Source organism: Acinonyx jubatus, chromosome D4, assembly GCF_027475565.1.
Source record: "Acinonyx jubatus isolate Ajub_Pintada_27869175 chromosome D4, VMU_Ajub_asm_v1.0, whole genome shotgun sequence".
NCBI classification, from domain to species: Eukaryota; Metazoa; Chordata; class Mammalia; order Carnivora; family Felidae; genus Acinonyx; species Acinonyx jubatus.
The window spans coordinates 20,705,985-20,733,048 of record NC_069391.1 but is presented as its reverse complement, the minus strand read 5'-3'; the positions used below and the strand labels follow the sequence as shown (position 1 = coordinate 20,733,048).

The window sequence follows — 27,064 nt, the reverse complement described above, 5'->3', positions numbered from 1 at the left end:
ATACATTTTTTAAGTTTATTTTGAGAGAGAGAGAGAGAAAGAGTGAGCATGTGGGCAAGCATGAGTGGAGGGGCAGAGAGAGAGAGAGAGAGAGGGAGAGAGAATCCCAAGCAGCCTCTCTACTGTCAGTGCAAAGCCTGATGTGGGGCTCTATTCCAAGAACCATGGGATCATGACCTGAGCCAAAGTCGAGAGTTTGGATGCTTAACCAACTAGCCACCCAGGCAACCCCAGATAATCCCAATTTTATAAAAATAAATATGCTCTGTGCGGCAACCAGATTGGGTGGAGGCTGGTGGCTTGGGTGGTGAAAGAATTCACCTAAAGCAAAACAAAGGAGATAGAAGTTTATTGAATACACCACAAGAGAGCAAGCAGGGAGGACAGCAAAAGAGAGACTGTCTACCAGGAGGCAGCGGTGGGGGGGCTACAGTTAAGCGCTGAATGAGGTACAGGAATGCATGGAATTTTCCTTTTATGGTAACTGTACCTGGTTCTAAGTAGCCTATTGGTAAGTTAGGGCCTGTGGATGATATTATGAGGTGGGTCGCTTAGTGAACCTGTTTGCATTCAGCCTGGGGATCACTGGGGCCCTTTAACCTTAGGTTTTTATTGCTCAAGCCTGTTGCCTAAAAGCGGCCTCTCCATGTTCCCACCTATGTCATATGGTAGGGGCTAAAGGATATTCTATCGTATGTGAGGATGTAAATATATAGCACCTTTTCAGAATGTAAATTGTGTGTGGTTCTTTGGTGAGGGGGGAGCAGAGTTCCTGGCATAAAAAGAAATTTTGCTCTTGCTGGTTCCTCTGCCTGGAAAGCTCCTTCCCCAGATTTTCTCACGGTTTGCTTGCTGTCTTTTTCCAGTCACCGTGCTGCTGCTCCAAGAGACCTCCTCCATCATCCTTTCTAGATCAGCCCTCCCTCAAGCCCTGTTTCTATGTGCTTGAGTACTTTTCATATAGGTCTTCTCACTTACCAACATTATTTACACGTCCTTTTATTTTGTTTGTTCAGGAGAGTAGACTTTGTTCTTCTTTAAGGTTGTATTCTCAGCGTCTTAAATACAACCCAGCATATAGGTAGGTGCTCAATAAATCTGCTGAATGACTAAAATGTAACAAAAGTGTCCATTCTTCTCTGTCCCCAGCTCAGGGTGTTCTGCCTAAGCAAGCCCTAAAGTTCAAGTACAGCCCTCCTCACTCCCACCAAAGCTCCAGAGGTCATTTGAGAGCAGCAGTGCCAAACTTTTTGACCCTGATTCTCAATAAGAAATACATTTGGTAGTGCCGGGCTGGCTCAGTCAGGAGAGCGTGTGGCTTTTGATCTCAGGGTCATGAGTTTGAGCCCCATGTTAGGCACAAGGATTACTTAAAGATAAAATCTTAAAAAAAAAAAAATACATTCAGTCCCCAGTGCTCACACATGTACATGAATACGTAACTGAAATAAAGAACCTGTACTAGGAGCAATTTTTCTTAATTTATTTGAGGAGAGAGAGACAGAGTGCAACTGGGGGAGAGGCAGAGAATCCCAAGCAGGCTCTGCACTGTTAGTGCAGAACCCGAGGAGGGGCTCGAACTCACAGACCACAAGATCATGACCTGAGCCAAAGTTGAACACTCAACCAACTAAGCCACCCAGGCACCCTGTAGGAGCAATAATTTCTCTTTTTTCTTCCTTTTCTTCCTTTCTTTTTTCTTCCTCTCTTCCTTTCCTCCTTCCTTCCTTCCTTCCTCCCTACCTTTTCTTTCTTTCTTTCTCTTTCTTTTGGAGATGCTGGTCTCCGAAAGGTCACCATTGCCCTGGGGCAGTGTTTATATCGGTGGTCAGAGATCATTTGTATTTTAGTTTCAAGGCAACTGCTACAGTTGCAGATTCCTGGCTCCACCCCAGATCTAGTGAACGAGAATTTTATCGGAAAGTGTGAATGCTTAACTACCCTCTCCCCCAACCACCTCAGGTAATTCCGAAGAATAAAGCTTGAGAGCCACACTTGGGAATTTAGGAGTATCCTGAGGCCTTGTGTGGGGACTTGGGTCAAGCACCAGCACAGGAAGGGAAGGGGCTGATTCTTCAGTTCCAGTCCAACTCAGCCCCTGAGTTGATCCCAACTCTAGAAAAGTAAATCCATTCCCACCCAAGCCCCTTGCAATTCCTAGTCCTCTGCCTGAAGTAGTTCTGGCAATGTTGCTGCTGCTTCCCTGACTCCGGCCCTCCCAGGGCCACCGACTGCTCCCCAGGACCACACCCAGTGAACAGGCCTTACTTTTCCCAAGGACCTTAACCCCTACTGCCTCTGGCCTCCAGTCTCTTTTCCTTCACACAAAATCACTTCTGTTTTCTTTGTTTCATTGTAAGGTTTAATAGCCCTCTCCACCCCCACCCCTTAGAACAAAGAAATTCTAACCCCAATCTCTAGTTATGGTGGCCCATTTCCAGCCCCACCCCTGGAAGAGGGTAAATGCTATGATGAAGGCTTCACCCTCCCACTAGAAACGACTTAAAAAAAAATTTTTTTAACATTTATTTAGTTTTGAGAGACAAAGCACGAGCGGGGGAGGGGCAAAGAAAGAGGGAGACACAGACTCCAAAGCTGGCTCCAGGGTCCGAGCTGTCAGCACAGAGCCAGGCAACCCGGAGATCATGACCTGAGCTGAAGCTGGAGCTCAACCGACTGAGCCACCCGGGGCCCCTAGACATGACTTTTGATGCCAGGAGTGCTGCTTTCCCCTTGCAAAGTACCTCACACAATTTACATTCTGAAGGCCTGCTACAACTGTATTTACAGATCCTCACATACACAATAAAACATTTTTTAGCCTCTAGTGTATACCATCCTCCCAACACCCAAGCTCGGCACTTTGCATACAAGATCTCATTTAATTCTTGAAGCAGCCCTCAGAGATAGATACTATTATCACTCCCCTTTAAAAAATGTTTGGGGCGTCTGGGTGGCTCAGTCCCTTAAGCGTCTGACTTGGGCTCTGGTTTGAGAGTTTGAGCCCGCCCTCCTTGGGTTTTGTGCTGACAGCTCAGATCCTGGGCCTGCTTGGGATTGTGTCCCCACTCTCTGTGCCCCTCCCCTGCTTGTACTCTGTTCCTCTCTCTCTCTCTCTCAAATATAAATAAAAACATTAAAAATTTTTAAATAAAAAAAAGATTTGGTTGTAAATACTTTGGGGGAAATCAGCCTAATACAGATGTTTCTCATTGGACCTTAATATGCAGTTAAAAAATCATTAATCCTATTAGCCACAAATCAAACTGCCTGAATTCCAATCTCATTGCTACCAATTAGTAACTGTGACTCCTTGTAAGTTACTTAACCTCCCTAAAAATGGGGACCATCGTAATACTTTCCTTGTACTATTAACAGACGCTTAGCAATTGCAGCCGCAGTCTGTGCTCCAGATCTTATTTAATCATTAAATGCTCAGCACAAATCTGTGAAGCAGGTGCGGACGCTATCCCCATGTTACAGCCGAGGCCATTGAGGCGCTGTCTGGGAGCAGATAAATGGGATTTGAGCCCAGGTAGCCTACCACCAGAACCTAGCTTCTAGCTACTTGTCTCAAGTTGCCTCTCAAAAAGGGCTGCTGTATTACATGATAAAACGCTTATGAAGCGCTTAGCAAAAGTCTGGCACTTAAATGCTCAATTAAGTTTCCTACGGTCACATCAATGTTTGGTGTTTTATGTTTGTTACAAAACTAACACGTATACAAACGCGATTTACGAAGACAGCCGAAGCGGTTGGACCCTGGGCGGGGGTCGGGGCTGGGGCGCGGACGCCTGGCAGCAGTCCACCTGCCGCCAGGGTAGGCGGGCAGGAAGCTGGGCGGCCGGCGCTCGGGGACACCCGTCGGGGGCCGGGGGCGGGGTCAGGGAGGCCCCGCCCAGCAGCCACCTGCGACAGGTGGAGCGCTAGGCGCCGGGCGCTCGGCCATGTCTGCGGAGAGCTCGGGGCCGGAGCCGGGGCCGCTGTGCCCCGAGCACGGCCAGGCTCTGAGCTGGTTCTGCTGCTCCGAGCGACGGCCCGTGTGCGCCGCCTGCACCGGGCTGGGCGGCCGCTGCCGGGGGCACCGCGTCCGCCGGGCCGAGGAGCGCGCGGAAGAGCTGCGGGTGAGCGGGCGGGGGCGCCGGAAGGCGGGGGGCGCCGGAGGGGAGGGGCGCCCGGATGGCGCGCCGTGAGGGGTTTGGCGGAGACCCGGCTGCCGGTCCAGGAGTCCAGGCTCGGCCGTGTCACTGCTGTGGAACGAGGCGGTAAGGGTGTGGCTTCTGGAGTCACGGGAGACGTGAGTTCGAATCCCGCCTCCCGACCTCCCTTGGAATCTCGTCTCTGAGCCTCAGTGCAGTTTTGGGGGTTGTTGTGTGATAGACCTAAAATAATGGGTGAAATGCTCTTTAGCCTACCACAGAGTGGTAGATCCAGCTGCCCCCTCCTCCTCCGTTGCTGTTTTGGGGAGGGAGAGCCGGGCCTGGCGTTGGGCAGTATGCGGTTCCACTGTTCCAGTTGCCCGGGACAGCGTGTGACCCATCCCCCGCCCTGGTGGAAGCTGACCTGAGATAAAACCCGGCTCTCCTATCCCCTCAGCCCCTGGGCTCAAAGCCCCTCCCCTCGTCCACTCTTCAGGCTTCCTGGTGAGGTGATTTCTTGTCCCTTTCGGGGTTGGCCTTGACTGCACTCCAAGCTGCTTTCACCTGGGTGAACGGAGGTGGGCGGGTTGGATCTTAGAAGGTTCCTGTTGGGGCGCCTGGGTGGCTCAGTCCGTTGGGCGTTCGATTTCAGCTGAGGTCATGATCTCACAGCTCCCGAGTTGGAGCCCTGCTTCGGGCTCTGTGCTGACAGCTCGGAGCCTGGATCCTGCTTCAGATTCTGTGTCACCCTTTCTCTCTGCCCCTCTCCTACTCACGCTCTCTTTCTCTCAAAAATAAATAAACGCTAAAAAAAAAAAAAAAAAAAAAATTAAAAGGTTCCTGTTGGACCTCTTAATCTAGAGTTTCTCCCGACCTCCACTCCAGTTTACCCCCAGGCTGGTCACCTTCATCACCATCCCCCTTCCCCACCCATCTGCTGAGATTGAGGAGCCCAAGTCACCCTGGGTTTTCCTCCCTCCTTCCGCCCTAGCTGTCACCCCTGGGGATTTCCTTGCCGTTCCATTAAGTGGCTTGATTTCTCCACCCTCACCCAGGTTCTGCCCATCTGTGAGGCCCTGAGGGCTCTCCCTGGGGACTCAGACTGGGGTGTAATAAACACACCCAACTGCCTTAGAGGGATTCACTTACTCAGTGACCCCTGAAAGCTCCTGGTTGGTCCTGCCTGTCACCACTATCCATCCTCAATAAGTGGTGATGAAAATCAACTTGGGTAATGTGGTATAATAAACTTGCATAATGGATAGAAACTTTATGAGTACCAAAGCACTTAAATATCCATCATCTCACTCCATCCAGACCAAGCTTTTGAAGTGGTATCCTATCTACATTTTACAGATGAGGAAACTGAGGCCCAGAACAGGGCAGTAACTCCTCCAAGGTTCCTCATATTCAGGAGCTGGACCAAGGGAGTCATTGACTAGGCCACTAACCTCTTTGCTTCCGTTGAGAGAGGAAGTGATGCTAATGGGTGTGAGATTTTAATAAAACCCTTTTTAAAAAGTTGCCATCAGAGCTGAATCTGAGTGGTAGAAGGGGATGAAGGCTGAGCAAGGGTGGCAGGCCTGGTGCTTGTTTCGAAATGAAGTCAGCCTTCTCTGAACCCCCCTGAAGCCCTAAGCACATTCTTCTCCTCTGCCTGGAGGGAGGCGTTTCTTGCCCTTTCTCCAATTTTGAGCATATTATGGCATTTGCACACTCTTTCTGCTGTCCTTCTAGCCAGCAAAGACATTTTGCCTCAGGGCAAGATGGTCACTGAACTGGGCACCTGCTCAACTTCTCTCCTCCCTTCTGGATTCTTGTCCTGCAGCTTTTTTGGAAGCTAGTCTCAATTTCTTTGGCCCTGTGGCGTGTGGTGATCACAGCTTCCTCCCAGCCAGCCCAGTATTTGTGTGTGTGTGTGTGTGTGTGTGTGTGTGTGTTTCGTTTGTTTGTTTGTTTCCACTTAGTATTTGGACCAGCGAAGTATAAGACTAATTCCTGATTGTGGGGCTGGGGGAAGGCCTTGCAAGGGCTGCCTAGAAGAGGAGCTGAGTTGCCTTTTGACAGATGGAACTGGGGCAAAGCTCCAAGGGGAAGTAGTGGAGGAGCTGTTGGCCAGGAAGGAGTTCAAGTTCCTGGAGAAATGGAGTGGAAAAGCAGGGCCTGGCCGTATCTTCTTGGACAAGTTACTTCTATGGGCTTCAGCTTCCTTGTTTCTAACAACTCTCTCCTGGGGAATGCTCCCAGCTTTGGGGGATGGGGACCGCTGAACTTCGTGGGGTCAAAGAAGTGGATGTTCATTCATTCAACAAATATTTATTCGGGGCCTCTTATGTGTAGGAGGAACTTTCTTCTAGGTAGTGGGCCATAGAGAACAAGTCAATGTCATGGTGCTCTTGTTCCAGTGGTGGGGGGAAAAATACAAAAAAGTAAACAAACACATAATATGCAGGTAGAGAGTGTTAAATGCAAGGGAGATATATAAGCAGAGTAAGGGAATGGTGTGTGGGGGTGGCCGGAGAGGGCTTGAGAAGGGGTGACCCTGAATGGAGTGGGGGAGGGGACTTGTAGATAGGTGTATATAGGGTACAGTGACTACTGGATGCAGGAGGAGCCACAGGTGCAAAGACACTGTTGTCAGGACAAGTTTTGGTGTGTTTATGGAACAGGAAGAAGGCCGGCGTGGAGAGTGCTGGGAGGTGACACTGGAACAACAGGCAGAGTCACAATAGACAGGGCCTTGTTGGCTAAAGTGAGAAGCTTGATCTCACTGTGAGGATGCTGGAAAGCCATTGGAGGGTTTTGAACAGGGACATGACCTGACCTAATTTCCTTACACAAGGTGGCAGTGGCTAACTGTGGGGGCCAAGCGCAGTGAGGAGGCTCTGATAGCGGCTTTTGTGACAGATAATGATGATCTGGGTAGAATAGCAAGAGTGGAGGTGACCAGAAGTGGCCAGAGGGGAGAGAGAGAGAGAGACAGACAGACAGACAGACACTTTGGAGCTGGGGCTGATAGGATTCGCTGAGGGATTGAATACATGCAGGGTTGGAGAGTAACTCCTGGGGTTTGGTTAGGGTAATGAGGTTTTGTTGTTTCACCAACGGGGATAATTTAGGGAAAGGCCGTTTGAGAAGCCATGTTCTTCCACTCAGTTGTGGAGAATCGGGGAGCTGGGTTAGAAGGAGCATTGAGTGAGGGGCGCCTGGGTGGCTCAGTCGGTTAAGCCTCTGACTTTGGCTCAGGTCATGATCTCACAGTTTGTGATTTCGAGTCCCATGTTGGCTCCGTGCTGACAGCTCAGAGCCTGGAGCCTGCTTCAGATTCTGTGTCTCCCTCTCTCTCTCTCTGCCCCTCCCCTGCTCTCTCTCTCTCTCTCTCTCAAAATAAATCAACATTAAGAAAAAAAAAGGAGTGGGGCGCCTGGGTGGCGCAGTTGGTTAAGCGTCCGACTTCAGCCAGGTCACGATCTCGCGGTCCGGGAGTTCGAGCCCCGCGTCAGGCTCTGGGCTGATGGCTCAGAGCCTGGAGCCTGTTTCCGATTCTGTGTCTCCCTCTCTCTCTGCCCCTCCCCCGTTCATGCTCTGTCTCTCTCTGTCCCAAAAATAAATAAACGTTGAAAAAAAGAATTTAAAAAAAAAAAGAAAGAAAAAAAAGGAGCATTGAGTGTATGCAGGAAAGTGACTGTAATGTTGAACCACGGTTTCAGAATAAGGAGAGAATCACCAAAAAAGTGGGTGATGAACACTGAAAGTGGTAAGACTGATATACTGGCGGCTCCCGCTAAGCTGAAGAAAGAATTGTTGGACTGGAGAATCTAGAGTTAGTGATGGAAGTGGTGGAAAGGGTGTGGGCCTTTTTTTTTTTTTTTTTTTTTAAGTTTATTTATTTATTTTGAGAGAGAGAGAGATAGCAGGTAAGCAGGGCAGGGGCAGAGAGAGAATCCCAAGCAGGCTCCGCACTGTCATCACAGAGCCCTATGTGGGGCTTGAACTCACGAACCATGAGATCATGCCCTGAGCTGAAATCCGAAATCGAGAGTCAGACCCTTAACCAACTGAGCCACCCAGGTGTCCCAGGGTGTGGAACTCTTGAAATGAAGATTTTTCAGGTGCTATAGTTTTTAGTACTAATGAGGTCTGGGATAGGACGGTGGGTGTGAGGCTGAGGTGGGGTAAAAGGGGAAAATCACTGGGAAAGAGTGAATGGATCCACGAGGATCAAGATGCCATGGGTGTCATTTGTATTGCAGAACAAGATTGTGGACCAGTGTGAGAGGCTGCAGTTTCAGAGTGCCAGCATCACCAAGTATGTGGCTGAGGTCCTGCCAGGAAAGAACCAGGGAGCAGTGGTAGGTAGTTATCTTTCCCCTCTACTCTGGACCCCTCCTAGGATAAGACTCTAGCCTTAGGGGCATGGACTAGCCTAGGATCCCTTCCCAACCTCACAGACTCAAACTGTGCTACTAGCAAAACTGGATGCCCAGGAAGGACGGTTTCCCATCTCTCTGAGCCTTGGTTTTTGCCATCTGGGCAGAGAGGACTATTCCCAGTACCACACTGGGGCAAATACTGCTGGAAAACGACTTTCTTGGGGTAAAGGATCAGGAAGGGTAGCATTCTTCCACCATCTAAGTATTTCGTGGTCAGCCCCTGATTTACAAAATAACTTCAGGACTTTTACACTGAGTATTCTTGATGACAGCCTTACGCAGTAGGTGGCAGTAACATCCTTGTTTACAGATGGGGAAATGGGCCACATAGAGGTTAAGTGACTTGCCCAAGATCCACAGCCTCCTGCCAGAGTCAGTTCCAGGGTCTGGATCTTCGGACTCCCAGGCCAGTGCTCCTTCTGCTACCCCCACTGCGGATCCTTTATTCCGTTGCCCCATTGCCACTGCTGCATCTTCACTCTCAAGTATGTCCCCCACAGGTAGGGGCTATGAATTCTTTTATACGTCCTCTCCCCTCCCCAACATGTACATGGAGCAGGCTTGACACTGTCTTAGTCAAGGTTCTTTTGATTGTGTAGAAGGAAACCCAGTTGAACTAGTATGAGCAAAACTATTCTGTGTCCATTTTTGCTTCTCTTAGCATGATGGTTTCTCTCTTTTTCTCTATCCTTTTTTTTCTCGTTTTTTTTTTTAACATTAAAATTTTTTTTTTTTTTACTTTAGTGAGAGAGAGAGGGAGGGAGAGGGAGGGAGTGCAGGCCAGGGAGAGGGGCAGAAAGAGAGAGAGAGAGAGAACGAACCTTAAGCAGGCTCCACACTCAGCATGGAGACCGATGTGGGACTCGATCCCAGGACCCTGGGATCATGATTTGAGCCGAGTCAGATGCTCAACCAACTGAGCCATCCAGGAGCCCCTTAATTTCTTGCCTTAACTGCACTGGCTAGGACCTGAGTACGGTGTAGCAGATGCTGACTTCAAGGGGTATACTTATCACATTTCATCATCTATGTATTTATTTAACAAATCTATTGAGTACCCACCACATGCCACGGGCTGTTGTTCTGTGTGCTAGAGATTCCACAGTGAACAATAAAAACATGTGAAAAATCCTGTTTCTGTGAAACTTACATTTTAGTCAGGAGGGAAGGATAATAACAATAAATACATGCTATGTCAAAAGTTGAAAGGGGCTATGGAGAAATATAATATGGGAGGAAGGATGTTCCTTGTTGAGAACAGGGGTTGCAGTTATAGATGCTGTGATCAGGAATGACCCAATTAAGTATTGATATTGTATTGATACAAAGTTTACAGAATGGACCATATATCTGGGGGAAGAGTTCTAGAAAGAGGGAATGGCAAGTGCAAAAGCCCTAAGGTGGGAGCGTATCTGGCACGTTGGAGGAGCAGCAAGGAGGCCTGAGAGGTTGAAACAGAGTAAACAGGGGAGAAGGCAATAGGAGGTGAAGTCAGAAAGGCAGGGAGTTGGGGGGGAGGTGGATAGCATCCAGAGGGGCTTTGCCCTTTTGTTTGGGTAAGGTGGGAAGTCACTAGAAATTTCTGAGCACAGTAGGATGACATGACTTAAGATTAAAAAGGAGCACTCTGGCTGCTGTGTTGAGAAGGGACCATAGGCAGCAAAGGTAAAAGCAGGGAGACTGAGCAGGAAGCTGGTACAGGAATCCAGGTGAAAGTCAAGAGTCGTGTGGATATGAGTGATGGTGAGGAGTGTCAGGATTCTATGTGTATTCTGAAGGGGGAAACAGTGAGATTTGCTGATGGAGTGGATGCAGGCAAGAAAGGGAGAGGAGGGGCAGGATAACTCTTAACTTTTTTTTTTCCTTAAATTTTTTTACTTGAGAGCTGGGAGGATGGGGCGGCCATTTACCATGGGGGAGAGTTACCCAGAGGTAAGAGCATGGGCATTCATCCATAGAAATGGAAGGCAGAGTATATGGACACAGGTGCAGGTAGATGGGTAGCCTGACCCAGGGCTCGATCCCACGAACCTTGAGATCATGACCTGAGCCAAGATCAAGAGTTGGACACTCAGCCGACTGAGTCACCCAGGCACCTCCTTAAAGTTTTCATTTAAATTCTTGTTTGTGTGTATTTAGTTCTATGCAGTTTTATCACATGTATAGATTCATGTGACCTTTCCCACAACCAAGATACAGAATGGTTCCATCATAAGGATCCCCTGTGTTACCCTTTTATCACCAAACCCCCTCCCCTCCATCCCCTGTATCATTGTTGTACAAAATTCTGAGTTTGGATTGCTAATCTTAGTTTGGGTTTTTAAAAAGGATTTTTGTATCTATACTCAGGAATGAGATTAATTTATGAATTTCATTTCTTATAGTCCTTTTCATATTTTGGTGTCAAGGTTATATAAACTCTATCCAATGAGTTGGGAAACAGAACTCTATTTTCACTGGAGGAATTTGTGTTAAGATTGGAATCATTGTGCTTTGAATATTTGGTGACACCTCCTGTAAAACTATCTGGGCTTGGTGTTATTTTTGTAGGTAGGTTTTTTTCTTTTTTTTTTTTTAATGAATTCTTTTTTGTTGTTGTTTTTTTGTTTATTTATTTTTGAGAGAGAGACAGAGTGTGAGCAGGAGAGGGGCAGAGAGAGAGGGAGACACAGAATCCAAAGCAGGCTCCAGGCTCCGAGCTGTCAGCACAGAGCCTAAGGCAGGGCTCAAACTCACGAACTGTGAGATCATGACCTGAGCTGAAGTCTGACACTTAACCAACTGAGCCACCCAGGTGCCCCTGTAGATAGATTTTTAACTACTGACTCATTTCCAACCATGACTATAGTATTCTTTCTTTTTCTTTGGTTTTAGTAAATTTTTTCTAGATAAATTATATATTTTGTCTATTTTAAAATTTAATGGCATAAAGTTGTTCTTAAATTGTGATTAAAGTTGCCACAGTTTTGTCTGTTTTGTTAGTCTTTTTGAAGAACCGGCTTTTAGTATTTTGATCCTCTCTTGTATCTTTCTTTCTTTTTTTTTTAAGTTTGTTTATTTTTTCTAGTAATCTCTACACCCAGTGTGGGGCTTGAACTCACAACACTGAGATCAAGAGTTGCATGCTCTTCCGACTGAGCCAGCGAGGCACCCCTCTTTTGTATCTTTAAATATAAGTATATTGTTATTTCCTCTTATCTTTCTTTTTTTTTTTAATTTTTTTATTACATTTATTTACTTTTGATAGAGACAGACAGAGCACAAGTGGGGGAGGGACAGAGAGAGAGGGAGATACAGAATTGAAGCAGGCTCCAGGCTCTGAGCTGTCAGCACAGAGCCCGACGTGGGGCTTGGACCCACGAACCGTGAGATCATGACCTGAGCCGAAGTCGGACTTCGGCTTAACTGACTGAGCCACCCAGGCGCCCCTTTCCTCTTATCTTTCAAATTTTTTTCTTTCTAATTTTTTAAAAATATATTCCATTGTTTTATAACTCCCTTAGCTGAACACAGTCTATACATTTTAGTATGACTTCTTTCTCAAGGTCAGCATTTAGGCCAAATATTTCCTTCTAGGTATTGCTAGAGGTACCTCTCACAAATTTGATGCAAATTTTCATTCAGTTATAAGTTGTTGGGTTTTTTTTTCTTTTTACAGTTTATTTATTTACTTAGAGAGATAGCATGAGCAGGAGAGGGGTAGACAGAGGGGGAGAGAGAGAACCCAAGTAGGCTCCGCACGGTCAGCGCAGAGCTGGATGACGTGCTCCATCCCATGAACTGTGAGATCAGGACCGGAGCTGAAGTCAGATGCTTAACCCACTGAACCACCCAGGTGCCCCTTTCCCACTAATTTCTAACTTAACTGCATTATAGTCTGCATATCAGTTGTTTGAAATTTGTTGAGACTTGCTTTATACCCTAAAACATGGTCACTTTAGGTAAATGTTTCTCTGTACTTAACAATATTTTTTTCTGCTAGGTTTACTGACTGCTGACAGGGGCATTTATAGTTTCACATCATGCTGTGGACTTGTCTATTTTTCCTAATAATTCTGTCCATATTTTGGTTTTCTTTCCTTTAACTTCTCTATGTACTTACATTTTAGGTGTATCTTATTTTTTTATTTAAAGAAACATTTTTTTTAATGTTTGTTTACTTTTGAGATAGAGACAGAGTGTGAGTGGGGCAGGGGCAGGGAGAGAGGGAGACCCAGAATCCGAAACGGGCTCCAGACTCAGCTGTCAGCACAGAGCCCGACGTGGGATTTTAACTCACTGACCGCGAGATCATGACCTGAGCCAAAGTCGGACGCTTAACCGACTAAGCCACCCAGATGCCCCTTAGGTGTGTCTTATAACTGGGTTTTGTTTCCTTTTTTAAAAAATCCAATCTGAAAAAAAAAATTTAATCTGATAATCTCTGCCTTTTACCTAGGGAGTTTATCACTATTGTGGTTGCTGATACACTTGGATTTATAGCTATCATTTTATGTTTTCTGTATAGTAGAAACATATAGGAGTTTCTATGCTTTTTCTTCCTTTCTTGTCTTTTGGGTTAATCAACCCCTCCTCTGTCTTTGTGCCTATATTCTTGGGGTGCCTGGGTGAATCAGTTGGTTGAACGTCTGCTCAGGTCATGATCTCATGAGCTCACTGTGAGTTTGAGCCCCACATCGGGATCTGCGTTGACAACCTGGAGCCTGCTTTGGATCCTCTGTCTCCCTTTTCTTTCTCCCCCTCCCCGGTGTGTTCTGTCTGCCTCTCTCTCTCTCTCTCTCTCTTTCTCTCTTTCTCTCTCTCTCTCAAAAATAAACGTATAAAAAAAGTTATACGTTCTACTTATGGTCTATTTTTGGTACCATTAAGATTTTAACACAAATATTTAATGTTTCAAATGACTCAACCTGAGTAATACAAGTACCATAAGAATGCTTTAACCTAGTAACCCCTCTGGTCTTACATGTTGTCCAATATTTTAGTTAAAGTACATCTTTTAATAAATTCTCCCATTCATAAGAAATATTCCATTTCTGATTAGAGATGTCTTTATTGGGACATGGTAAGTTGAAAGGAGTGTAAAATTTTAAAATAAATCACAAGCTGCATTCAGGGCAGTTGAGTCTCTGCTCTCAATTACTCTGCTTTTCAGTTTCCTTTCTACTTTTGGACCCCAGGGGATTTCCTTTAGCTGCCAGAGCACCTTCACTTTTAAAAGGATGCTTTGGACTATTCCCAGCATTTCTGTGTTTGGTTTTAGGATGGTGTTTAGTTTATTCTGGCGTATCTTTGGAAAGGGAAGTTTTTTTTCTCTACTATCCTTTTCTGGGAAAGAGTGAAGAAATGTATCGAAATTGATTACAGTCTTCTAGTCGGAGAATATCTGATGCATCTCGGGCGAGGGTCTGTTCTTGAACCTGATCGCATACATAGAACAAACACTGAATACAGACACCCACCTCTGTAGGCAAGGCAGCAAGGTGGGATAGAGAGAACAACAGCTCATGTTATCACTTATGTGCCAGGCTTTGTTCTGTTAACTTTGTATGTAGTAACTCGTTTAATCCTCACAATAACCTTATGAGGTAGGTACTATTATTCTACTCATTTAACAGATTAGAAAGCTGAAGCACAGGGAAGACAAGTAACTAACATGCTCAACTGTTCCACAGGTGGTAAGTAGATGGGCTAAGATTTAAATCTAGGCACAGTGTCTAAAGCCTGATTTCCTAAGTACTTGGGTTATGTGGTCTCAGGGAACACTGAAACTGGAGTCCAAACTCCTGGGTTCACTTAGGCCATTCATTCTCTTCCTCTTCATTGGGCAAACTGTGGGTCTCTGTTTCTTCTGTAAAGCAGGGACCATTATCTCCTGCACTTGGCCTGTGAGTGCTACCAAGATATGTTTGACTTAGTCAGGAAAACTTTCCCCTCAGTCATTCAGTAAATATTTGAGTACTTCCTGTGTGCCAGACACTGTGCTAATTACTAGGAGTCACATCAATGTCACTGGAGAATTGATTTCGTGCCTCCTGTGAGACAGATAAGAATTCTACCAAGGAAGCCATTGGAGTGGACAGATTTAGGAAGTAATGAGCTTTTTTTCACTCAGACAGAGTCAGAATATCAACTGGACTTCTGTTGGTATGGATCCTGTTGATGGGGATGACTTTGTAGGCCTTCTGCTCCGCACTTCTACAGTTCTCTGACCTTGGTCCCTTGGCCTTGGTATTGTCAGCTGGGAGATAATGGGTTCTAGTTGATCTCTAGACCATGCCCAGCTCTTCGATTCTGTGATCCTGCCTCTGTGAGATATGACCTGGATGTCTGGATCTCACATTTCTTTACCCTAAACCAGATTTGGGAACTCTTAAGGCTGAGATGGCTTAAACACAGTTTCTTCCATTACCGTGCCCGTGGCGGACATTGCAAATCAATCCCAGCATTCCTAAACACTGAGCCCAAGTCCTCTTCATCTTGACCGGGCTTCGCCAGGACCCGATTCCTTGTCTTATCCCTCATCAGAGCACGGCCAGCGCGGCACGGGAACTGGTCATCCAGAGGCTGGGTCTGGTGAGGAGTCTGTGCGAGAGTGAGGAGCAGCGGTTGCTGGAACGGGTACACGGCGAAGAGGAGCGGGCCCACCAGAGTATCCTGACACAGCGAGTACACTGGACTGAGGCACTGCAGAAGCTCGACACCATCCGGACCAGCCTGGTGGACATGCTCACCCACCTGGATGACCTCCAGTTGATTGTAAGTCAGGCAGGGGTGAGGACACAACCAGTGAATCAAATACCCCCAAAGTTTAAAACATCGAGAATGTTTATGAGGTAGGAGTTGGGTAGATAAGGATACTTTGAAGCAGGGATGAAGCAAGGGAATAAAATTATATGGATTTTTTTTTTTTTTTTTTTGTACCTGACAGCTATTCTTTCAATAGTGAGCAAGTATTTACTGAGTATCTGCTATGTGCCATTGTGCCACAGGGTGGAGTTATAGGATACAGCTGTTAGTACCCCACAGCTTTAAGAAATACACAAACTGACAACTAGGATAATGGAGGGTTATGGCCCATAGTAGAGGACCTCACAGTCCAGGCTTGGGGGTGGCAGTGGTCAGGGTGGGCTTCCTGGATGGAGTAACTCAGAAGCTGGAGCCTGAGAGATAAGAGGAGCAGCTACATTAAAGGAAGTGGAGAGGTAGAGAGGGTTCACAAAGGTGTAGGGGGAGGGAACTGACAAGACGTCCTTAATCTGACCACCCAGAAACTACTATCGTTAATATTTTGGTACATATCCTTGCAAAATACTTTATATAGATATGCAGATACTTGCTGTTTTAATGGGCTGGTTTGACATCCGAGTAAACATGCCACAAAGAGAAGTGAGGATGTGGAACAACTGAGCTGTTCTTCACTGCGGTTCAAGTAGGGCAGTTTGTGGAATGCCCTAGATTGTGCATTCATTTAGCCACACAGCTTTCAGGGACAGAGTACATTCTGTCCCGAACACTGGGACAGTCACATTAGAGGATTCACTAAGAGTGCCAGCCATCTAGGAGCTGACAGTCTTGGTGGGGGTGAAACGTTAGTAAATATGTGAGTGTCCTCAAGTGTTACTTAGGGAAACTGGGGATGCCATGGGGCACAGCAGACAGTGATTCATTCTGAGTGCACGATGGGAAGGTGCGCAGAGAAGAACCCAGATAGCTTTGTTTTGGGTCTTCAAGCAGGAATAGCATTCTTGTCCTAGGGTCTGTCCACATGGCACATGTCCTCCATATGCTAGTTGAGTATGTTCAAGTCTTGACTACCTGCTGACGTCCTGGTTCCAAGCCTGACTCTGTTTTCTTTTCTCACAGCAGAAGGAACAGGAGATTTTTGAAAGGTGAGTATGGCCCCGTAATTTGCTTGGGCAGTCACGGAAACCGTTGCATTCAGGCCCTGCTGCTCTTGGGAGAAAGCCCAAGGCGTGCAGCTGAGTGGCTTCCCTGGAGTCATGCTCCACGGATAGGAGTCTTCCTGCCCCTAACTTGGAGAACGGCTTTAGATCCATGTGGAAGGGCAGTGAAATAAATACTTATTAATCAGAGGTTGGCCATGGGCTTTCTTAAATGTTATCCTATGAAAAAAAATACCCAGGGGTGCCTGCGTGGCTCAGTCGATTAATCATCCGACTCCTGATCTCAGCTCAGGTCTTGTGCTCAGGGTTGTGAGTTTAAGCCCTATGTTGGGCTCCATGTGGGGTGTGAAGCCTACGTTAAAAAAAAAAAAATCCAGTTACCCTGTTGGAGTGTTTTACATCCCCCATCTACAGATGAAAATACTGATGTTCCAAGATGGGCAGGGACTTGCCTAAGCCCCAGAGTTGGGGCATGGACCGATACCCGACACCTGTCCCACCGCTGTCTTCCCTGCCTCACTTTCCCCTTCTCTGACAAAAGAATCTTTGAGGGGCATCTGGGTGGCTCAGCCAGTTAAGCATCTGACTCCTGATTTCGGCTCAGGTCATGATCTCACAGTTCTTGAGTTTGAGCCCCTCGTTGGGCTCTGCGCTGACAGCGTGGAGCCTACTTAGGATTCTCTCTCTTTCCGTCTCTTTCTGCTCCTTCCCTGCATCTTCTCTCTCTCTCTCTCCCCCCACTCCCCCGCTCTCTCCCTCCTTTCCTCTCTCTCTTTCTCTCAAATAAATAAACTTTAAAAAAAAAGAATCTTTGAAACTTAAGTCTGTATTACCACTCAAAATTTGCATTTTAATTAAGCAGTTATAAAAGCATTTCACCGAGTTCTTCCTAGGTCCTGAAAAGCTGAGAGCTAAGAGCCTGAGGAAGTAGCCAAGAAGATGTAATTTTCCAGGCAAAGAAATTAAATTCTTGGGGCGCCTAGCTGGCTCAGTGGGAGGAGCATGTGATTCAGTCTCGGGGTTGTGAGTTTGAGCCCCACATGGGGTGTAGGGATTACTTAAATAAAACTTTAAAAAAAAAAAAAAAAGGCTCAGGAACAATTCCAGATTAAAAGAGACCAGATGGATCAAGAAACAAACAAAAACCCACACCAAACACTTTTAAGAACTTCTGTGGCACAAGTGGCCACGTTTCTATGCACTGGATGTCAGATATAATAGTAGTGTGTCAGCGTTAAATTTCTGAACTTAATAGGGCTTCTGTAGTTGTGTAAGAGACTGTCTTTGTTCTTGAGAAAAAGATGCTGAAGTATTTAGACATGAAAGGTCTCACTTTCTGCAACTTATTCTCAAATAGGTCAGAAAACAAATAAGTGTCATATATTCACTCATTAAATAGATAGGAAGAGAATGAGCAACAGACCAAGAAAGAGAGCAGATTTTTTAAAAAGAAAAAAAAAAATTCTTACGTCTTCGGTGAGAGATTGCAGAGCTGTACTTGAGGAGCACAGACCATGCTTGTATATTTTAAATGTTTATTTTTGAGAGAGAGAGAGCATGCAAGCAGGGGAGGGCAGGGGGGCGTGCAGAGGGTTTGAAGCAGACTGCTGACAGCAGAGAGCCCGATATAGGGCTCAAACTCATGAACTGTGAGATCACGACTTGAGCCAAAGTTGGATGCTTAACTGACTGAGCCACCTAGGTGCCCCCATTCTTATACATTTTTATATTTACAAAAATTTTTAATGTTTATTTATTATTTAGAGAGAGAGAAAGAGAGACAGAGTGTGAGTGGGGAGGGGCAGAGAGAGAGGGAGACAAAATCCGAAGCAGGCTCCAGGCTTTGAGCTGTTAGGAGAGAGCTTGAACTCACGAACCACAAGATCATGACCTGAGCCAAAGTTGGACACTTAACCGACTGAGCCACCCAGGTGGCCCTATTTTTATATTTAAATTTCAGCAGTAATACATGTGCATGAGAGAAAGAGGAAACATGCCACCAATATAAAAACATGTAAAATTTCAAATGTCTCAGGGCACCTGGCTGGTTGAGATGGTAGAGTATGTGACTCTTTATCTCAGGGTCATGAGTTTGAGCCTCATGTTGGTCATAGAGATTACTTAAAAAATTGAAACATTGTAAGTGTCTCCATCACCCCTTCCCAATCCTGTTCCCTGGAGGTGATCAGTTTTAACAGTCAGATGTGTGTGTCTTGTGGACTTTCCTATGTAGATAGAATCCTAGGGGTGGTTACCACTTAAAAAAATTTTTTTATTTATTTTGTGAAAGGAAGTGGGGGGAGAGGCAGAGAGAGGGAGAGACAGAATCCCAAGCGGGCTCCGTGCCCTCAGCACAGAGCCTGACATGGGGCTCGAACTCACGAACTGCGAGATCATGACCTGAGCCAAGATCCAGTGTCAGACACTTAACCGACTGAGCCACCCAGGCACCCCTAAAAAAAAAATTTTTTTTTTTAACCAGTTTGGTTTGTTTTATACTTGCTGTTCTTGAACTTACCAGGTTCTTTTGGAATCTCTCCATATCAGTATGTATAGATGTATGTCACTCTTTGGAAAGTCTGTGAAGTGATGCCCCCAATTTTATTGTCTCCTTTAAAGGCTTAGCTTGTTCCTACTTTTTCCCTCTTAGAATCATTCCACACGTCTGCTAGTCTTTCCTTTCTCCTTTACCTTCTTCATCTTCCTCTAAAACTGTCCTGTCTTTAATTTCAAGTTGCTCTGTGTTTTTGAAAAAAAAACCTGATCTTTGATTTTTTTGTTTTGAAATATTTCAAACATAGAGAAGAGTTGCAAAAATAGTACAACAAACTATCCCTAGAAAGCTCTATTGTTAACATTTTGCCACATCTGCTCTCTTTCTTGGTCTGTTGGTCATTCGCTTCCTATCTATTTAATGAGTGAATACTTAACACTTTTTTTTCTGATCTATCTGAGAGTAAGTTGTAGAAAGTGAGACCTTTTTCAGCATCCTCTCTCAAGAACAAAGACAATCTCTTACACAACTACAGGAACCTTCAGAAAATTTAATGTCGACATAATACTATTATATCTGACATAAAGTCTGTATTTAAATGTTGCCATTTGTGCCACAAAAGTTCTTAAGTGTTTGGTATGGTTTTTGTTTCCTGAACCATCTGGTCTCTCTCTCTCTCTCTCTTTTTAAATGTCTTATTTATTTTTGAGAGAGAGAGAGAGAGAGAGAGAGAGAGACAGAGTGCAAGTGGGGGAGGGGCAGAGAGAGAGAGAGAGACACAGAATCCAAAGCAGGCTCCAGGCTCCGAGCTGTCAGCACAGAGCCCGACCCTGGGCTCGAACTCACGAACCATGAAATCATGACCTGAGCCAAAGTCAGACGCTAAACCGACTGAGCCCCCCAGGTGCCCCCCCCCCCACCCACCCAATCTGGTCTCTTTTAATCTGGAATTGTTCTTTAGCCTTTGTTTTTTTTTTTTTTTTAAGTTTTATTTATTTAAGCAATCTCTATACCCAACATGGAGCTCGAACTCACAACCTTGAGATCAAGAGTTGCTTGTTCCTCTGACTAAGCTGGCCAGGCACCCCTGTTCCTTAGCCTTTTAAAACAACAACAACAACAAAATACTTTTAAAGAGCCTAGAACAGTTTTGTAGAATATCCCTCAGTTTTGATTTATCTGCTGGTGCCACATCCACGTCTGGGCTCGGCCCTGGCTGCCACAGCAACAGGTCCGGCTGCACAGACAGGCATTCGGATCTCAGCCCCACTGCACTCCCACTCCTTTGGGGTCACAGTTTCCCCTTCTGAACCATGGGGTGCCGGACCAGCTGGTTGTCTAGACGCTAGTGTCTGCCACTGGCCCCAGCTTTGCCTTGGGTTAGCTCAGCGCTGCCAACACAGGCGCTCCTCTTTCCTCCCCGCCTGATGGCTGGGGCTTCTCCAGCCCCAACTTCAGCGCTTTGAGAAGATGGCAACAGACCGTCTCTTGTCCTGACCACAAAGGGCCTTTGTTACCACAGCCTGCTCTCAGCTTTCCTAGGGCTCTGTCCATCTTGCTCCTCCCAAGCCAGGACAGTCAGTGACAGTCTCGCAAAGAGCTTGCATCCCTAAGGAGACATGCCCCACCCTCTCTCCCTGCTCCTTCACTGTGGGCAGGGCCAGGAGATTTGGGGAAGAGTGCGTGCCCTCAGAACTGCTGCCTGATCTCAGGGTTGGGGGCGGTGGCAGAGCTCTTTCTCAGCACCCAGTTCAGGTGTCTGCAAAGCTCAGTGATGGACCCTCACTTTGTCCTACACCCCTTAATCACTTTCATTTTAGATCAAGGGAGAAATTATGTTGAGGAGTGCCTGGACTCCAGACTGGGTTTGTTCTATTTCTGCATGGAGGCAGCACTTGAACCCAGCTCCCCTTTTTAAGCGGAGTGCGTTCTCTGAATCTCTGTTCTTTCCTGTCAAATGGGATAACAACTACCTCCCAGGTTATAGCAAAGATTACGTGAGATTCTACAGAGAAAACCTGGATACTTAATAAATGGTAATTCTCCCCTCCTAGGCATCTTCTGTTCCCATATTCCCTCCAGCCAAACCCAGTGCCCTTCTGAGCCAAGAAGAGGTAGCTATTGGGAGCAAAGCACCAGAACTTATTTATGATTCGGGTGATAACTGATAGTCCCTTCTTGTGGGATCTCTCAAAGGTGTTTGCATTTTAAGAGCAGAGGAGAGGCTGTACCTTCTGACCAAACCAATAGGTTTTGCTGCAGTAGGTTTTGGAAGGAGGTGAGATTTTCTCTGCACAGGATGGGGGAGTGGAAAGACTGGGGTGTAAGAGGCTCAGGTCGCATCCCTGCTCTGCTGCTAACTTAGAGACATAGCAGGTTGCTTCCCCTGCAGAGCAGACAGACTCCAAGTTCTACCACTGGCACCAAATATTTACTTCCCTGGAAATCATCTGCCTGGCTGGAATTAATGTTCCGGTGGGGGGGGGGGGCATAAGGGGAAAACCCGTTTTTCTGTTTGGCTCAAACCTCCTTTGGGGGCTCCTGTGTGGGGCTGGCTGCCAATCTTGGGGTCACCCTCATGGGAAGAGGATTTTATTTCTGTCTAGTTTTTTGTTTGTTTGTTTGTTTGTTTTCCTCCACAAGGACTGAGGAAGCAGAAGGCATTTTGGATCCCCAGGAGTCGGACAAGTTAAACTTTAATGAGAAGTGCATTCGGAGCTCACTACTTACCCAACTCTGGGTGACCGCGGTTCTCGGGTCCCTCTCAGGTTAGGAGCTGTTAGGGCCCAGCATCAGCTCAACACCTGGCTGGCTGGCTGGCTGACTGGCTGGGGGGTTGCTGCCTTGTCAGGCTGGGGACCAGAGCATCTGGCTCGGTAGCTAAGCACCGAGTGACGCTGGATGCAGCCTTGTTGGTGGAGCCAAGGTTCTGGACGGGCTTGGGGCAGCTGGGCCAGGTCCTTTCCGTTTCCAGACTAAACTGCTCTGTTGGGCCTAAGTGATGTCTTGTTCCCAGAAATCACATCTATGTCCTGCCCTAGTGGGACAGCTCAGTATTCTTAATTGGAACCTTAGTTTCTCTTTAAAAAGAGATCATTGATGGCCAACTGGAAAGCATCTGGAGCGAGAACGGCCCTGCCTGGATTCACCTCACTTGTTCACTTAAACGCTGCTGACTCAGGCAGACCGTGGCCTGGCCTTGTGCCGTATGCTAAGGCCTCAGATGTGAATGCCACATGGTCTTTCCCTGAAGGAATTCCCTCCTAGTGCTAAAGTTCTCAAAGCAGAATCCCCCAAGCTAGATGGAAGCTTCTGTGTTCCTAGTTGTCGTGTTTGCACGATTCACAGAGAGGTTTGGTTAACGGATTGAATTTTTCCTCAGTTTTAGCCCTCCTCCCCCATGGGTTAGCCTAAAATTTTTAGTATAAGCTATAGCTTGTCTTCTGTAGATGCTGGTATCAGAGAGTGCCCAATTTGCCAGCAGTCCCACTTAGTTAGTTGTTGGAAAAGTGCGTATCTGATGCTTCCTGGCTCCCAGGGGTCATTCCCCCAGGACAGGTCTGATCTGGAGGCCACAGATAGGCCCAGCTGGAATCACTGCAGTCGATGCCGGATGCTAGATGTAGGAACAAAATCTTCATTTTGCCCTGCTCCCAACTAGGTGTGTGACTTTGGGCAACTTGCTTCTCCTCTCTGGGCCTTATTTCTAGTTTACAGATGAGGATCCTGGACTAATAGTAACTACTGTTATCATGGCCACAATTTATTGAGCACCTATTAATACTGGGCACTTTGTAGGTATCATCTCATTTAGTCCTCATGTCCACCCTGTGGTAAGTCCTATTTATCCCCATTTTACAGATGAGGGAACTGAGGCTCAGAGAGAGTAAATGGCTTGCCTGAGGTAACACTGCCACTGGGTGGTGAGGGAGCCCTTTGCTGCCTGGCAGGACCAGGTTAGGGCTGAGGTTGGCCTTGGGCAACTCTGAGAATTGTTTCTGGCAGGCACAGAGGACGTGCGTATTGATGAGAGGACCGTCAGCCCCTTCCTGCAATTGTCAGACGATCGAAGGACCCTGACCTTCAATGCCAAGAAGTCCAAGTCCTGTGCAGATGGCCCGGAGCGCTTTGACCACTGGCCCAATGCCCTGGCCGCCACCTCCTTCCAGGCTGGGCTGCACACCTGGATGGTGAACGTCCAGAACAGTTGTGCCTATAAGGTGGGTGTGGCCTTAGGCCAGCTGCCCCGAAAGGGCTCTGGCAATGACTCCCGGCTGGGCCACAACGCCTTCTCCTGGGTCTTCTCCCGCTATGACCAGGAGTTTCGTTTCTCGCACGCTGGGCAGCACGAGTCCCTGGCACTGCTGCGTTGCCCCGCCCAGCTGGGCGTGCTATTGGACTTGCAGGCACAGGAACTGCTGTTCTACGAGCCGGCCTCGGGTACGGTGCTCCACACCCACCACGCGCCCTTTTCTGGGCCCCTCTTCCCGGTCTTTGCCGTGGCCGACCAGACCATTTCCATCATCCGCTGACCTTTGGCCACGGGGAGCCCAGGCCTCCTCCCTACTATGCCTCCAGGCCATGTTCCTGCCCAGTGTCCTTTTCCCAAATGTTGCCCTGAAGGGACAGCTTTAGGAGGGGTAGGGATCCATTTCAGATCTGGGTACAGCTGTTAAGTGCGAGGTATCTACAGTAGGCCTGCTACTCCCTGGCCTTAGTCTCTCACAAATCCACCATACATCAGCTCCTCCGAGGGTGTCTCGTTCACCACTTTATCTCTGGCATCCGGCATGGTGGCTGGTGCCTAGTGATTGTGCAATAAATATTTGGCGAATGTATGGACGGATGGAAAGGTGCCTGGGTGTATGTGGTAGACTCTTCTGGGAAAGCACAGCCTTCCAGCCCTCTGCCCCCAGCTTGGAGCATGTCCTGTGGCTGAAACTCTTTCATCCCTCAGTTTGGTGCTTCTCAGTCCTTTTCCTGACAAGGCACAGAGAGAACATCTTTTTCTAGCACACGAGGACAACCTGAAAGGGATCCCAAACTCCTGCTAGGCTGCTCTTGGCCACAGGGGGGCGCTGTGTCCCACCAGGTCCAGCCTGATGGTTCAGAAGACTGAAGGGATCCTACCTACAGGTAACTCGACCGCAGCACATCCATTGGCAGCTCTGCCTCAGACTTGGCAGCTGAGCTCGGCTGTGCCCACCTGTGGTCACAGGGACGAACTTTTCCCCCACCAAACCCCCCCCTCCCTGCCCAACATAATGTGGAGACCTGGGGTAAGGGCTTCAAGTCCTAGAGAGAGCTGAGGGAGTAAGAGGGCCAGCCTTACCGAACACGTATGTTATTAAAGGTTTTACAAGATTGAAGTTTCTTCCATGTTCTTTGCTGGTAATTGGGCAAATCTCCCAAGTGCCAGCTCACGTCTTAAGAGGTGCACTTGCTAGGAAATCAAGGTCTTCCTCACCCGCGTCCGCATTCCCAGCTCAGCGCACACAGCCAAAAGAGCCCTGAGACGGTTTCGTGCCCTGCATGGCTGGCACCGAGGGCAAGTCCCTTCCTGTTCTCTGAGGTCATATTAGACCAGTGGTCCTCACAGTGGTTTTATCTGGGAACACGGTTCAAAGGCAATCTTACCTACAACTTCAGGCCCCTGGGCTCAAAGATGGGGGTCAGAGCCCTCTCCACTCTTAAGTTTGTAGAGCCTGATGCAGGGCTCTAACTCACAAACTGCGAGATCATGACCTGAGCCAAAGGCACTTAACTGACCTGAGCTACCCACGCGCCCCTAAGACATGGAATCTTTAAAACCTAGCTAGCTTACGTCCGTCCTTCAGTCTCCAACGACTCCCCGTTTCCTACACTCCTGTCACCTCAAGCTCCAGTCCCTGTTCCCTGTGCTGTCCTCCCCTCGCCCCCAGTGCGAACACCTACGACTGGAGTGCCCTTCAAAACTGACCTCTAGAAAATCTTCCCTATTCTACCAGGATCTCCACTGCACCATGTCCCATGGAACACAGCTCTCTGCTTGCTCCAGAGAGCCTTGGTCAAGCCAAGGGCTTTGGAGTCAGGCATGCCTAAATCAGAACCCTGGCTCTCTCACATACTACCTGTGACCTCAGGCAGGCTCCTTCTAAATCGGTTTCTCATTTGTAAAGTGGAGGTCACACTATCTCTGCCCATCAGGTAGCTTTGAGGGTGTTTTATTTACTGAGGGTTCTATATGCATATAAAGGACTAACACGTGGCAAGCGGAAATGAAGTTTCTTCTCATGACTAATTATGGTGCTCCTTGTCTACAATCCTGCAAACACTAGAAGCATGTCCTAGAGGGCATGTCCCTACAGCAGAGCTTAGCACCCCAATTTCCAAACTAAGCTCCTCTGAACTTCCACTTCTAGGGAGTTGAGGCTTCAAGGGCCCGACTGAGGGGCTCTAGGACCTGCTTCAGCTCTAGCAGTTTCTCACTTTTCCTGTTTTGCATATTGGGGTTCCAGTAAGATCTCCCATAACAAAAGGGCCCTGCTGCTAATACAAAGTTTGACAGTGCCTGGTTTTGTTTTTTTTTTATAATTTTTTAAAAAGTTTATTTTACTTATTTTGAGAGAGAACGAGCACAGGAGGGGCAGAGAGAATCCGAAGCAGGCTCCGCAGTGACAGTGCAGAGCCCAAGGTGGGGCTCTAACTCACCGACCGTGAGATCATGACTTGAGCCAAAATCAAGTGCTGGTCCTTAACCAAACGAGCCACCCAGGCGCCCCGACAGTGCCTGGTTTTGAAGCTAGTTGGGCTCTCGGTGAATCTTGTAGGTGAGGGGGTGGGAAAGAGACACAGGTGTGAACAACTTCAGCAACCAGAAGCAGGTTGGAGCAGGGCTAAAAGCCCTGTTTTCACTGCTTTATAGTCACAGTGCCTTTGGACGCTGCAGGGAGAGGGGCAAAGGCCAGATCTCAGGAAAGAAGGGGCTCTCTGCAGCGTTTGCTGGGCCCAGCCACTTCCCTCATCAGATTCAAAGTTACAGGGGTGAGACTTCCAGGTGGTCAAGGGCAGGCAGGAGATGGGACAGTGAGGGGAGGAGGCATTCTTGAGATACAGAGTCTTTGATGGCAGCATCCAAAGGCTCTGGGTTGACCACCAGGAAGCTGTGCATACCTACAGCCCGCGCCCCCTTATAATCACAGGGATAACTGTCCCCAATATGGGCTGCCACTGCCGGTTCCACCTGAGCAAGCCGCAAAGCCTCACGGAAAATTCGGGGGTCGGGCTTGGGCCAGCCGGAAGCCTCAGAGGTCAGCACAAAGTCAAAGTATTCCCTCAGGCCAAGACCCATCAGGATGTCCTCTAGACGCCGGTCAAAGTTGGAGACCACTGCCAGCCTCAGACCTCGTTTTCGGCACTCCCTCAGGGTGGCCTCAGCCCCCTCCAACACCTGCCAGGTGAAGGGCTTGCTGAAGTCCTCGTACAGCTGCTCAGCGATGGGGGTCACAGCCTGGGCATCTCGAACACCTGCTAGGTAGAAGGTCTGTAAGACCACATCCACCCACCACCGGCGGGAGGTGAGGCCTTGGCTCAGGCCATAGTTGGGGAAGCTGAGGCTCTGAGCCCTGTACGCCTGCCTGAAGGCTTGTCCCAGGGAGGCGGCCTCCACCTCCAGCCCGTGGGCCCGGGCCTTGGAGGCATATTCCTCTCCCACGGGGTGGCGGAGCCTGAGCAGCGTATCCTTCACGTCCCATGTCAGCAGTCGTATCTGTAGCCGATGTGCCATGCGTCTGCAGGAGGGGGGGGCACGTCCACCCCAGGTCTGCCAGGGGTTAAAGGGAACCTGAGCCGGACAAGACCCCCTCCACAACCTAAAGGTCTTCTCTTTCCAGGCCTTGTGTGTCAGAGTTGCTGGCACTTCCTCACAGCAGAAGATCCTGGAATGAGATGGCAGTGATGTGGAAGTTCAGGCCTTGGAGTCAGAGACACACTGGGTTCAAATTCTGATGCTGCCAACTGACTGTGTGGCCCTAGGAGTGTCACTCTCTGAATCTGTCTCCTAATGGAAGAGGAGCACCATGTCCCAGCCTCACCAGATTGTTGCATTAAATGAGA

At 47.8% G+C, this 27,064-nt stretch overlaps 2 protein-coding genes across 5 annotated transcripts; one reads left to right on the top strand and one right to left on the bottom strand.

Moving 5' to 3' along the window:
- The first annotated feature begins 3,893 nt into the window (after positions 1-3,893).
- Positions 3,894-27,064, top strand: BSPRY (B-box and SPRY domain containing). Of its 4 annotated transcripts, XM_053204762.1 has the most exons (7): positions 3,894-4,124; positions 8,393-8,491; positions 15,098-15,328; positions 16,436-16,461; positions 21,614-21,738; positions 22,976-23,190; positions 26,842-27,064. In XM_053204762.1, the coding sequence occupies exons 1-7, from the start codon at positions 3,948-3,950 to the stop codon at positions 26,893-26,895; spliced, it is 927 nt and encodes a 308-aa protein (XP_053060737.1). In that variant the 5' UTR covers positions 3,894-3,947; the 3' UTR covers positions 26,896-27,064. The 4 variants fall into 4 exon arrangements, with proteins under 4 accessions (XP_053060737.1, XP_026890692.1, XP_026890691.1 ...); XM_027034891.2 differs by lacking the exon at positions 26,842-27,064 and having other exon boundaries at positions 16,439-16,461; positions 22,976-24,339; XM_027034890.2 differs by lacking the exon at positions 26,842-27,064 and having other exon boundaries at positions 22,976-24,339.
- On the bottom strand, positions 25,525-26,735 carry HDHD3 (haloacid dehalogenase like hydrolase domain containing 3). The gene has a single exon (XM_015076097.3). The coding sequence runs from the start codon at positions 26,733-26,735 to the stop codon at positions 25,986-25,988; it is 750 nt and encodes a 249-aa protein (XP_014931583.1). The 3' UTR covers positions 25,525-25,985.